The following is a 14,649-nucleotide window of genomic DNA, read 5'->3' as shown; positions in this document are numbered from 1 at the left end:
GTCCGCCAGCAATCACTAAAACAGTACTCTCGCTAACTATGGTACAAAAACGTTTTACTCCCCACAGGTAATCAATGACAAAGTAAGTCACAGTGACCACGGCGCAAATGAGGAAGAATGATGTGTGTTGGAAAGAATGGAGAATCGTTCAGAGCGAATATAGGTAATCGGGTAGGTAGGTGGCCGTTTGGGATCCGTCGCGAGGTTTGATGTACATACATGTGCGTGTGAATCTCTTCAACATCTCCGTTCGGTGGTTTCGTTGGGAATCAGGCGAGGGTAGGAAGGTCGTGATGCACCGCGATGTTATTAACTTTTGTAATCCACAGCGTCAAATGATCACAGTGATTGTCATGCAGAAACACGTAAAAGACTCGTAAATATAAGAGTCTCCGAACTATTCATCAGTAAGCTTTCAAATTTTAACGAGGTTCAACTTCCTATTTCTGTCACCTTGCTATATCATTTTCCAGTCGTTATTGAATTCAATTATTTAGTCATTGTCTATCATTATTTCATTCAATTGATCTCTGTGATCGTCTGAATGAGCAAAACGCATCTCTGGACCATCTATCGCGTTCCGTGGTACGCTAGATGGAGAGAGATGCTGAGCCCGAAGACTTCGCGTCGAAGAGGACCGCCGACCGTCACGCCATACAATAATGCATGCCCTCCAACCTCCCTCCCGGACTTGACTCGCATCTCGGAAGACCAATTCGCATTGCAATGTGTCGGATTCAAAATGACGCAGATGCGGATTGATTTTCTACAGAATTTTGCGACAAGTCCTAGACAATTAAGATTTTTTGACGGATTGATCGGCCGCGCCTTTTTGCGCGAAATTGTCGCCACCCTGATAATACGAATCGATCGATCACCCCCGTTTGCTTGACAATTTCGTAAACGGTATATGAAAAAGTAAATCACGCCTGATGTGTTGAGCCTTCAGATTTTCAATTGATCCTGTTACTAACAACTGAGTTTTCAAGTTTAATTGACCGAGCCTTTTGCGCGTTGACTTGATACTCTTTGGTTATGAGAGAAAACGCGGCAATTCGCGGGCACAAAAATCGCGGAGTGTATAGTGATGGTGAAGAATCTTGTTGTAAGTATATTTATAGAACAAATCTGAGGTGTATGAAAGTATTTTTTCAGTAACTGTATTTTGTTTTCATTTCAGGGCAACGGATTAATTTTTTTTTCCAAGTGTACCAAGAAATATTTAGTCTCCACTTCAACGACATTATTTTTGTCGGTGCACGCACCAAATCGTTTGCCCGTTTCAGCTACTGAAACCTTTTGTCTGTTTCAGTTTACCAAACTTTTTTACTGTTTCGGCTGATCGTACCTTTCATCTGTTTCAGCTAGTAAATTTTTTGTCTGTTTCAGCTAACCAAACTTTATGTGTTTCTCAATGAAACTTTTTTCACCGCGAAGCGATGTGTGCTACGATTTTCGGAATTGTCAATAAAGCCTTGATAAATTCTGCTAAAATCGAATTGAGATGTGTAAAATCGCTGATTGGAGAACTATCTCACCTCGTGGCTTAGCAGGATATCTCTTTTGCGGTGAAATATTTTCCGGATCAGCAATTTTCTACAGCACATTCCAATTAGATTTTTCAAGAACCATCAAGGGTCTATAGACCAATATGAGGCTGTTAGCAGAAATTAATTTCGATCTGGTAACAAAAGTTACGTCGAAATTACTTCAGTTTGTATTTCCGATGCATCCCAAGTATTTCCGACGTAACTTCTGCAGCCAACATTATAGTTTAAGTGTTATTAATGTTATTTTTTTCTTAATGTTGCGATTGGTTTATTCGTCGTGTATTCAGAAATACTTGTACGATAATAACCAATGAAAATTTTGATCTCAGTTATTCTTGCAGCAAGAACATAATTTCTGTAATTGATTTTGTTACGATCACTACACTGCCTGTTGACTGGATCACTTGACCCCTCATTAAAAGCCGAATGAGTTGATTTCCTTTTTGATCGTTTTTAGGTGTTTGTCAGTGATTTCCCGTCGATTGTAAGTCAATAGTTCAGTTTTTATTAAGGAAAAAACATTTGGCTAAGCAATTCGCGTCTGTTAGTCCCTAGCATAGTTGCAATTTGTCATCGAATTCAGTTCTACTTGTACGGAATCGTTCGTAGGTCGTATGTAGGTGATTTCACGTGGTTTCGCGTCGTTTATAAGTCAATAGTTCAATCAATATTAATAAAACAAATTCGTCTAGGAAGTTCGCGTAATGATTGAAATAACTTCTGCTTGCGCGGAATCGTTGTCGGTGATTGTGAGCATGAATTGTGAGTTTCTCGACAGTGTAAGTCCGCAGTGCAGTCGTTATTTGTGCATTCCGAAATTGGCTGAAACTGATTAGATAAAAACTCCGTAGGACAGAGGTAGAGCTACCCACAAACTCGGCTGCGCAAAAGAGATAAAAGATTGTTGACAGCACTGAGAGCTAGTATCGGAACCTGAGAGAATATACAATGGAAGCAGCCTAGTATACCCTTTCGTCTAAGTGGAAAACGGCACAGAGAGGGGAATAGTAAGACGAGTACCTTTCTCTGTCTCCCACGCTCGCGATAGGTTGACTGACGTCAGCGCCCCGAACACTCACGCTTGTCGCACAGGGCCCTGGCGCCCTGGGTTTGTTGAACATACAAGCTTATAGCCTTCCGAGTATCAAAATCAATGCTCGGATTTAGTTAATTATTAATTAAGTTTTTATGGTATAAGTTAAAATATATATTGCTACATGTATCTATATTTTCATTTTTGCGTTAATTTCACATTCGCGCGCGCGTGGCTATAAGCTCAGAATGTATGTCCAGCAAACAGGGCGCCGGGACCCTATGCGACAAGCGTGAGTGTCGGGACGCTGACGTCAGTCAACCTATCGCGAGCGTTCGAACTGTACATACATACATGCTCGTCTTACCATTGCCCTCTCTGTGACGTTTTCCACTTACACGAAGGGCAACTAGGCTGTCTCCATTGTATATGCTCTAAGATCTCACCGTAACCAATTAAATACCATAGATGCTCATTGACTGAAAGTTGCATCGAAATTCTATTTCGCGTGGGGCAACCGTTTGTTTCTCCTTCATTGGTGTTGAATAACACCATCCTGACGTTTGATAGTTGATTGTTGATTCGCGAAAATTAAAACAAAAGTAATAACATAAGGGGCAGAAATCACGCGAATCCCCTAGCCAAATTTATTTTATTAACAAAAACTGAACTATTGATTTACAATCGACCGAAAATTGCTTGCAAACACCTACAAACGACGTACGATTGATAAAAACAAGAATCAACTTATTCGGTTGCTAAGTATATGCGAAGCTAATATATCTTTGATTTCGATGATGCTACATGAAGTGCTATCTACTAATACTAAATAGCTAGACACATGGATCTAAGAATACCAATTCTGAAAGGTCGCAGAGCTCTCTAGTGATCTGCATCATTTGTGACCGAAGTCTTCCTCTATTTTGTGCTCTTTTCGCCGACTACTTCGTGTGACCAGGGCCTCGTTGTCCTACAGAGATAGTAAATTATTTTATCTGCTCATGTGTAATAATGGCAACTATACTACGATCATCAAAGTACTTCCGCAACTTTGCTGAACTTATAACAAAGCTTAGTTTATCTCAAGTGAAACATGATGCCTGTGTTACTCTTATCTCTCAAAGGCACTGCATCGCACCTTCCACATTAGCCAAGTAAGTAAAGTTAATTTAAATATATTTTAATGCAATTACTGTCGTATTATACAGTTAGTAATAAATTTATTTCATCATTCACTCGAAAGGTCTTTAGTTACCCAAGTGGCTGTCAGACAAGTGGAAGGTGACTTTTCTCTTGATTCATCCCTGCAAGACGCAGAATCCGATGTCGAGAAGTATGGACGGATAAGTGAAAGAAAATTTCATCGAATGTTTAAAACATTCCAATCTTCGAGTAAGCCGTCTTTTACTAACACAGTTTATTCAATTGAGACGATATCTTGTATGTTAGTATGCAGTACTAAATAATTGATTATTGATTCACAAGCTTATTAAATTCAGTCTGCACTTTATAAGTTTATCCGTTAATTTGTAACTAGATATTAATTTACAATTCTAGATACTAACTGAAGTTCTCATCATGCCTAATTTTTAAAACCTTGATATATATTAATGTTACAGTATATTTTATTTTCATCAAATGAATTAACTCATCTCATGCAACGAGAATTGGTAGTTTTTTTTTAAATAATATTTTTCATGTGATTAAATTGTTTAGAAGTTAAATTTAATTCAATTTAAAGATGTGTTTTAGCTAATACCCACTCACTATTATCACAGATTAGACTCATACCTAATTTTTACATATATTTTGCAGCATCTATTACTAGCACTCAAGCCCTTATGGTGCTACGCTTTTGCGGACAATTGGTAGATAATGAATTGCCAGAAATCAAATCTGAGATTGCTAATCAAATATGGGAAAGGTTGAAAAATTCAGGTTTGTATATTCTGTAACTTGCGATATGATATACACAGGGTCGAAAATCATATAAAGTGTAGAAATTAGTATCGAATTTTTCCAAAGTGTTCAAATTGTGAAAAAAGCTTTGAATTTTATTTCTTTCAAATATTATTTCAGATTTAACATCACAACTTGAGGAGTATATGTACATACTATTATACTTTATCGAGATTCAATTTCAGCATTTAAATATAATACATTAGACTGTATCAAAAAAATTGACTATTTTTTTCTTTGAAAAACATACTGAAAATATTGTTCAGGATACCGAAAAAAAGTGCCTGTTAAAATGGGAGCTCTTAATTTTAATACTAAGAAGTGCCTCATCGCGATTTTCTACTTTCCATAAGAATAACATAGCAAAAATGGTTCTTGCTCGTTGCGATTTTTATAACTAGATAACGATGCGTCGCACAGAAAATACAAAAACATGTTTTTGTAGGAAATTGAACGTTCTACAAAACGGTTGTATTTACAAGAAACCTTTTTGTAGAACGTTCAATTTCCTACAAAAACATGTGTTTGTATTTTCTGTGTGACGCGTCGTTATCTAGTTATAAAAATCGCAACGAGCAAGAAAGTAGAAAATCGCGATGAGGCACTTCTTAGTATTAAAATTAAGAGCTCCCATTTTAACAGGCACTTTTTTTCGGTATCCTGAACAATATTTTCAGTATATTTTTCAAAAACAAAATAGTCAATTTTTTGATACACTCTAGTAATACATATATGTATACAAAAATAGACAATTTATTTACCGCAACTAGAATCAGACCAAAATTTGCTACTTGAGTAATAATTCTTATTCTTCTTCTAATGAACCCCATAATATTTAATTGGTATTTTATCTCCATGTCTTATTGGTGGCTCATGTTTGTAATAATGTTTTTGAATCGAAAGATTGAATTTAATTTTTTCCACAGCAAGTGTATGGATATATAAATAACGTGTTACATGTTGAATAGTTATCAATATAGTTATAGTATTATCTACCTAACAATAAGATATTATAAATATACATGAATGATTACATTTTAAGGGACTGAATTGAAAGTATCTCACTATAATGCCCTGCTGTGTGCATACATTGAGAACGAGTATGCATTTTCACCTGCTGAAGTTTTAGCTGAAATGGATAAAGCAGGCATCGAACCCAATAAGCTTACATACCAAAGAATAATTACTGGATATTGTCAGCAAGGGGATATCGAAGGAGCGAGTACAATATTAGAGTATATGAAAGAAAAAAATTTGTCCATAAATGAGAACATATTTACTGCATTAATCAGGGGGCACTCTGAAGCAGGGTATGTATTTTAGCATATTATTTATATTTCACTTATTGCTTGGTAATATTGGAGATTTGTACGTAAACTACCATTGACTTTGATTGTCTTTGTGCCATTCTTTTGCTAAAAATGTTCTTCAGTATATGATATTTTTACATTTTTCACATTATTTTACAGTGACATGAAAAGTGCAGCTGAAATTTTGTCAATAATGAGGACCACTGGCTCTGAACCTTCAGCCGATGCATACAAAGAACTTCTTTGCGGCTATGCTAAACATGGCGATATGGAATCTATCACCCGTACGATTGCAGAGTGCAAGTTAAAACATATAGATCTGTTGAGCACGGATTATCTGGATGTCATTGATTCCTTAGTCCGCAATGGACATACTCAACATGTTGAGGCAGTGAGTTTTTGGTTACATTATTTAAATAAAAAATTAGGCAAAGTGACAGTTTGATCTTACCACTCAATCATCTATTACATCTTGAACAGCAATTCATTATCATTATTAGTAAAAAAATTACATTTATATGAACAACCTGTTTTTCGGGAATAATATTTTCTGTGACGATTCTGGCTGCCTTGGGTGTATAAAACTAAGATGCAAAGTAATGTGCAAATTTGTTGTTCTGCATTTTGAATCATGGCTTCTTGATGTAAAGTAAGTTTGACAGGGTCAGCTTTCCAGCTATGTTTTTTTTTTTTAACATAAATCACTAATACAATTCAATGCAAATCACTGTTTGCTAGTCTTGTACTAGCTTTTTACATAAACTTAGTTTTTTCAAGGGGGGTGATACTGGCACCTATTCCTATACTAAAAACGAACTAGCCTTTTGTCCCCGCTTTTTAATTTTTGAAATCGCCATTCTCTAGCGTTGGCTGTTCTGTGACAGCCTTTGGCTCTTGATGCTTCAATATATCCATGTACATTTGGTGCAACATACGTATATGTATACCTGGCACACGACAACCAGCGCCACAGTGCGGCAGGGACATTTTGCGAGTCAGATTTATCTGCCAGTGTCACCCCCTTGGTTTCTTTTAAAGAATATAAGTTCTTTGCTTGATGCAATAATTTAAACTTGTAATGATCTGTAATTATCTTGCAGGTACTTTCTGTAACGCCTAAAGAAGTTGGTTACCTACACGAAGCTTTCGATCATATTTACAAATTAGTTCATTCTGGGCACGCAGAAGCCGCTATGCAAGTATTACGATCTATACCAATCATTGAGAGACACAAAATTAGTTCTGCGCGGGTAAAAAATTTGGTTAAGGCTGACTTGGTGAGTAATATTATTATTTTTAAGGAAAATTTTTATTTGTTGCTAACAGTCACAAAGTCCAAATTAAACCCCTTAGGTCTGGAAACTAGAAAATTCCATTATTATTTTTCGTGTAGTTATTTAGAACAAAAGTTTCTTCATTAAATACATATCGAGCATTGCGAGAGGTTGTGAGAACCAGGAGGGCGTAACCAGAAATTTTATGACAGAAGACTACTTCGCTGCCATCAGGGCGTATCAGCAATTTCTAAATAAAATTGAAAGGTGCCATCCTTTTCTTTTTCCACCTCTAAAATTTCACCTCGTCCAGAAGTGCGTAACATTTTTTATTTTTCGCGGGTTACGCCTTTCTGGAACCAAGTGTTTACAATTTTTAGTATTTGTACCATTAAACTTTGGGCAGAGGCACCTAACTTCATTTTCCAAATAATTTCACTTACGACGTTGTAGCAGCACCAGGTCAAATAACATTGTGGCTCACGCCCTCCTGGCCTGCGTTTGAATTTTCATCTTATGGAACTTCAATGTTAAACTTATTGTTCCCCCTTTATGGGAGGATATCTAGTAAAGTGGGATCTCAAAAATTGCAACTTTGGAAACTAAAATAAATTTGTAATCGCTGTTTATTTTCCATAATTCTACAATCTCGAGATTAAAAATACAACTGATCAAAAAGATTGAACCAAAGGCTGAAGACGATTGGGTACGAATATATAACTCGTTATTCTCGGGTTTTTTTCGAGGGGCAAAAATATGATTCTATCTTACTAATTTACATACACACACACACACACACACACACACACACACACACACAACGAGGCAAGAAGACTAATCGTGACACCCAAACTTAGTACGACACTGCTAGCGACTATGTGCCCATTGTCAGCAAGGGTGGATCTTGCACACCTTCGATTTCTGCAAGTGTGATGCGGTGCCAGTTCCACCGTTGTTGCAGTTATTGAGGTCCTAGTGTATTTGGGGGGTTATGCCATTCTGGTCCCTAGCCCATGATATGCATGTATGCTTCGAACTTCACTGAAATTTCATTGCAGCATCTCTTACTATAAACAAGGTATGAGAAATTAGTCCAACCTGCTCAGAGCTGTACCCAACAAGAGTTTTCCAATCTAGTACAGTCCAAAACATTCTTTGACGTTATTAGTTTGAGAGAAATTTAAATAAAATCTATTTTTCAAAAACTAAGGGAGATGTTGCCTTTAAGCGCATTTAATATAAGCTTTTCTCTATTTAGTGCTTTTTATTACTACTTAAGCTGCTTCAAATTATTTGTAATTTTTTTTAACAGGCTGCTAAAATGTGCCATTATAACATGTTCCATATAACTCTGTACTCCTACCATACTTTTTATATATTTTGTAATGAGCTATACATTTCAGCCCACTACACAACTCGTCAATATGTGTAAAGAAATTGAAAACAAGGGTATTTATTCTGGAGCTCTCTACATAGGTTTGGAACATAAATTATTACAAAAAGATGTTGAGGGGAGCTTAGTGTTTTTAAATATTCTACGCGATTCCGGTGAAGAAATAAGACCACATTACTTTTGGCCACTGTTTATTGCACTGAAGTTTTCAGATAAAGGTATAAAAATATGCAGTCTTTTATAGTCAAACTGTCTTGATCAGAATTTTTGAATCCAATATAAGCTAAGTTTTTTAGTATAATAAAAACATTACTCTCTGACGTACCTGTGAAAAAAATTGAAAAAAATTACTTAATTTTTACTGTCTAGATATTCTCAACCTTGTGGAAACCATCCAAAAGTTATCAGTAATAATCACTCCAGAGACCTTACGTGATTATATTGTACCTTGTATGAATGGTACACCTGACGAGATTTTTAACAAACTAATTGTGACTGGTGTACTACCAGCTACAATCGCATACGCAATTGTCTACAGTTTCATCAAGGATGCAAGGCTCAAAGAAGTAGCTGATTTCTGTATGAATATATTTATTTACCTGTTTTCATTTGTAGAAGTAAACAACCGTGGTTTAAATTCTGTATTTAAAAAAATTATTTTAATAGATATGTATTGTATCAATATTGTATGTACAGAGCTTCCCAAGACTATCGCTCTGTGGCTACCAATATGTTTCTTTTGAAAATCCACAACTGAAACCTTTTTTACTTTTGATTGCAAATTTATCGTTTGCCAACTACAGCCGTTTTAAATTCTCCAATCCAGTAGCATCTAGTAGCTCAGGATAGCTGCCGTGTGCATAATAGTCAAATGACGATTCATCAGCCCTGTTCTCAACCATCAGATGCTACTGGATTCGTCAAATTTAAACAGTTGTAACTCGCAAAGGACAAATTTCGTATGCAAAATAAAAAATGTTTCAGTCGCACATTTTCACGAGTAATGCATTGGCGGCCTATGAGTCCGATAGTGTTGGATACACTTGTATATCTAACAGTTTCTAGCTTCGTGTAGTCATTTCAATGCATGAAAAATTCATCGCAAGACCAACATGCAGTTTATGCATGTCAGATGCGACTAGGACTATTATTTTGAACCTAAGCCAAGTTATTTCACGTGTTTCAGGTACAAAGCACGAATTTTCTTATAATGTAGAGGTACTTTGTAAACCACTTGTGCAAGCTTTGAAAGCTACAGAAGACACAGAGTCATTTGTTAGAATACTTAGTAACATGTGTGAAAGTACAATGAAAACAATGGACGATGATGCCCAAAAAAAGACAGTTTACAGTGATATCATCGGTCTTTATCTTTCTGAGGTCTCATTTTCAATAAAAAAGGATAAACCTAACTTACAAGCTCAAGTAGGTACTAGCTATAGTTGTGAACTCGAATTTTCACAGGTTTCAAAGACTACTCCCTCCTCTGGACAACGTGAACAATATCGTCCACCCTGACTTTCCCACTTATCGCAGTGTCTCGGAAATTCTTCATTGTTCAACCGATTCTACTAATTAACTAATTGAAAATTTCGCAATGCAAACCATTAGAATATTAAGTAGGCACCTGAAACTGATTATATGATGTTTTTGGAAATTTTGTAAAAACCCCAAGTAGGGGAATAGAGCCCAGGACGGAATTGTTCATGTTGGCCGGCAACGTCAGTAAAATTTTTTCAGTAAACTACATAGCCGGTGGAGGGTTAAGTAATTTCTAACCGAAACAAAAAATGTAATATAAAGTTTACCTTACCTACTAGATTTACAGCGAGCTTTCGAAGGCAGGATTGGGTATTGACAATACTGGACCCTTGTCTGTCTCCCAAAAATTAGATTCACAATCGCCATCAAAAATAGATGGAAATAGATTCATGTCCAGACACAAATACAAACATCAGGACGTTCATTCGGTAAGTGATATTAATCACTGTCCAAGCGGCAAGGATCTTTCAATTTTTTTCTGTTTTACTAAATCAAAGCACAAAGCCTCACATATTTCCGTCTAATATGACAATCATGGAAATACAACAAAATATGTTCATATTATACTCGTCTTGTTTACTCTGTATCAAAATGTTTGTGTTATTATTCGATGATGTGAGACATGCAATTGTGTCACAATTAAATCCTCACATTGCTGGAAGACAGTGCTTTTCTCACTTGTATTTGTGTTTTACAGGAAATTAAACATTTGGAGCGATCTCTAGTATCTTTGAACAAAAGTAACAGAAGACCTGTTAAACTAAGGCATCTTCTATTTTTATACAGCCGCGTGGGTGATATTGCAAATGTTGAGAAAGTAGTGAAGGTAAAAACATCAATTATGCAAATAGTATGGTTTCATACCTATCACCTGATCATATGATGTGCTTTCTATTTTGTGATTTCAACTGAGTGTAGTAAGCTTCAAACCATAATCACTTTGGAATTATTTTGGGACATTTATAGGAATTAAAAGAATGTGCATATTACTTTTCTGAAAGAATGAACATGGCACTTGTGAGTGCTTACTGCCAGGCAGAAATGCTAGATAAAACTGAACAGTATATCTCTGCTCTTAAGGCTGCACATCCATCCCATGTGTTGGACCCAATGGTCACCATAAAGTATATCACTCTTCTTGTGAAAGCTAATCGTGTCAATGGTAAGATTGGTTATATCAGAGTATCTATTCTAGAAATTTTAATTACCGAAATTTCTTACTAACTTGGAAATTGAAACATCTTGATTACGTTCAATATTCAAAACAATAATTTTGTAATTCAATTTTTGCTTAGTATCTATGTATTTAAATTAAATTTCTTCCCTGAAATTTCTGTCGCAGACGCAGTACAGTATATAGAGAACATGCCAAATACTGACACCAAAAACCATGCTGAGTTCAAGTCACTTTGCTGGAAAGTACTGCTAAGTGTAGCAGAACTGGGGAATGTTGAAGCTGTTAATGCAATATTTGATAAGCTTGTGCAAAAAGAGTATATACAAAATACTCCTTCATATCTAGGAATATTAATCAAGGTGCACATTTACAGGTAATTAAAAATGGTGTTACCTATGAGTAATACAACGATTGATAGCCAAAAATGCCTATATAAAATCAAATCAACTCCTGATATCTTTACCATATTCTACAATATTGTTCCATAAATTTGTGGAACTGTTCCAACTATTTTCTCAATCAGTAGTGAAATGTTGCCAAAGGTATTTACTACCATTACCATTTTTACAGAAATGACCTGAAGGGAGCTTTAAAAACGTTTGAAAAAATATGTGAGACATACCGACTTACTCCTTGTCACAGTGAATTGTCTAAAAAATTCATATTAGCTGAGGATGCAACGTCTTTGCAACGACTAACTGATCTCAGTACACAAATTCACGGTGAAGCTAATTCTCTGTATGAACTTGCTCTGAATTTTATACAATGTGATTGTCTGCGTCAAGCAAAAAGGATTTTAGAGGTAGTGCCTAATCCATAATTTTCATTCCATTTTAGTTAAAAGTCATGTATAAATGTCAATGGGAATCGTACAGTGAAACTTATTACTAGTTTATCATTCCAGATTCCCGCCTTGTTTCCAAAGGTTCAAAAACTAAAATTGCAATCTCAAAAATACAGAGAACTTGGAAAGACACAAGTTCTAGAAAAACTTATTTCAGTACTGAAAGATATACCGCACTTAAAAGCAGTACCAGAATTTTATGATGATTTGATACAGTGTTACGGTTAGTATTTGTTAGCATTATGATATAAATGTTTCAAGTTCTTACCAACCACCTTTTACATCTCAATATGAATAGGCTAAATTGACCTTGGTGTATGTATGTATATATTTATGTGTATATGCACATTTAATTGCTCAATAGACAAAGAAAATGCCTGGAACGCCGGCTTCAAATTGTGGCAACAAATAACAGAACAAGAAATTGAACCATCTGATAGATTTCTTGCTATTCTGGCTGATCTTTTGAAAAGAAACAATCAACCTGTTCCATTTGAAGTACCGGTATCACAATATTCCGAAAAATCTCCCACAGAGCAAAACGCAAAACGACAGTCTGTGAATATAACCAGTGATGGAAGTGCATATTCTAATTCGGAAATGAATATAACGTAAGCAAGAACAAAACAAATTTATCAGAATTTGATTTCTGGAACACTTTTCATATTTGTTTTGTTTACAACACAGGATGCCACACTACAACAACAGTTCTGTACCGATACACTCACTACTAGACCAAAGAAAGATAAATGAAGCTTATGAGTTAACCTGTAGTTTCGTAGAAGAAAACCAACATCCTACCCCTAGAGTGATCTATCGTTTGATTACTGCTATGATTGAAACTGGAAACCATCATTTGATCATGCAACTTAGGAAAAGGATCAATGGCGTACGTATTATTTACTTACACTGTGGAACTTTACTGGAAAATCTAATTTATTTTTTTCTATTTATTGAGTAATATAAACGATTATTTTCATTTGTTGCACACCTGTGCAGCAACAATAATGTTGAACCTGTTTGCTTCAGAAACAGATTATGAAGTTCAGGTTGAAATTTGATCACAAGTTATGCGCAGCATATACAGAATCAGGGAAATTGGACAAACTTTTGGATTTGTTGGAGGAAAGTTTAGAAACAATTGTTCAAAGGAATGGTGAGCCACTTATAAACAGCTATCCAAAAGTGCTGGCAAAAGACTTATTAAACAATAATCCTGAATTTCTGGAAAGATGTAAGTCATTATTCCAGTCTACTTATTTCAATGCAAGAAGGACAAATGTCACCTCCAATAGACTTGTGATTTCACAGTATAAAATTTACTGAAAATAGTCATTGGCTTCATGTAACACCACACATTGCTATGTCACTACTCAGAGGTGTTCATATATTGTGTTGATATCAGAGCCGGCTGGCATATTTCTTACATGCATATTTTGTTGATAAGTAATGGTAAAAATATTTGAACACTTATTGCGCCTTGTAAAACACTCTGCTAGTATAAGATTTTGCAACTATGTCTTTGGATTATACGAGGAAAATAATTATTCCAGACATAAAGCTCACTGAAAAATACGCGGACCATGGAATATTTTTACCAATAGAAATATTGTGGACAGAATTATTTGTAAAGCAAATACCGGAAGCAGATAGAATATGGACGCAGTATTTATCGGATAAGCCAAATGGGCCGCTTACGTCACTTATTACATATACAAATGTTACGAAAAATTCGAAAGTTGTTGAAAAGATTGCAGAGATATTGAAAAATAATCCTCATGTTACTCCGGATGTAAAGGCATGGATATATTCTTCATTAATTTCGGCATATTGTAAGTATACTTGACGGAGCAGCATATAATACCAATTACTCATTTAACAAGAGGTATTTGAAATAATGATATGATTACAGGTATGGAACATAAATATGAGGAATCTATAGTTGTCTTGCAAAAAGCAATTGCAGATGAAAAAGCTGTAGAATTCATAAAACCGTCTTTACTACAGAATTTAAACTATAATATAAAAGCTCAAAACCTAAACCTTCCAGCTGATGTATCTGAAATTATTGCTAAAGTGAGTATTACAGGTTAAGAATTATGGCTAGATTTTTAAAAGATCTTTCATTATAAAATAATATAAAAGAGAAATTTATTCTTAGGCAATAAAAAAAACGACGGAGAAACAACAGACAACATGATTTGAACAAAACTGTAAATCAATAGTGAGATTGAGGAAACTATATTAGTCGATTCGCACTTTCAAGTGATGTCGTAGTATTGCGAGTAAATGCTTATAGTTTTTCAGAGAATTGGATCATTGTATCGTACTGTGAAAAATGTAAAGAATTTTCCGTAATTTTATTCTTTCCTGCTAAGTTATGACACTTGTATAATAAATTGAAAAAGCAACCCATCATGTATTTAGGCATTTGTCAGTGACTATGTGCATTTTATCAAATCATCACACTGGGTTCAAACGTAATTCCTAGTGAAGCACCTATATAGATCGTAATTTTACTTATGTGAAAATCTAATAATAAAATTCTAAAAATCATATTACTAGTT

The 14,649-nt window shown here is 35.3% G+C and overlaps 1 protein-coding gene across 1 annotated transcript; it reads left to right on the top strand.

Moving 5' to 3' along the window:
* The first annotated feature begins 3,507 nt into the window (after positions 1 to 3,507).
* LOC124407741 (leucine-rich PPR motif-containing protein, mitochondrial) lies at positions 3,508 to 14,640 on the top strand. Its single transcript, XM_046884189.1, has 21 exons — positions 3,508 to 3,737; positions 3,827 to 3,975; positions 4,399 to 4,521; positions 5,585 to 5,852; positions 6,012 to 6,243; positions 6,953 to 7,129; positions 8,530 to 8,737; positions 8,889 to 9,098; positions 9,706 to 9,944; positions 10,340 to 10,489; positions 10,759 to 10,887; positions 11,028 to 11,223; positions 11,404 to 11,611; positions 11,809 to 12,040; positions 12,143 to 12,305; positions 12,447 to 12,693; positions 12,770 to 12,971; positions 13,118 to 13,316; positions 13,636 to 13,914; positions 13,995 to 14,158; positions 14,244 to 14,640. The coding sequence occupies exons 1-21, from the start codon at positions 3,595 to 3,597 to the stop codon at positions 14,280 to 14,282; spliced, it is 3,957 nt and encodes a 1,318-aa protein (XP_046740145.1). The 5' UTR covers positions 3,508 to 3,594; the 3' UTR covers positions 14,283 to 14,640.
* Positions 14,641 to 14,649: the final 9 nt, after the last annotated feature.

This window comes from Diprion similis, chromosome 6, assembly GCF_021155765.1.
Source record: "Diprion similis isolate iyDipSimi1 chromosome 6, iyDipSimi1.1, whole genome shotgun sequence".
Taxonomy (NCBI): domain Eukaryota; kingdom Metazoa; phylum Arthropoda; class Insecta; order Hymenoptera; family Diprionidae; genus Diprion; species Diprion similis.
This window is presented reverse-complemented; position numbering and strand designations above follow the sequence as displayed.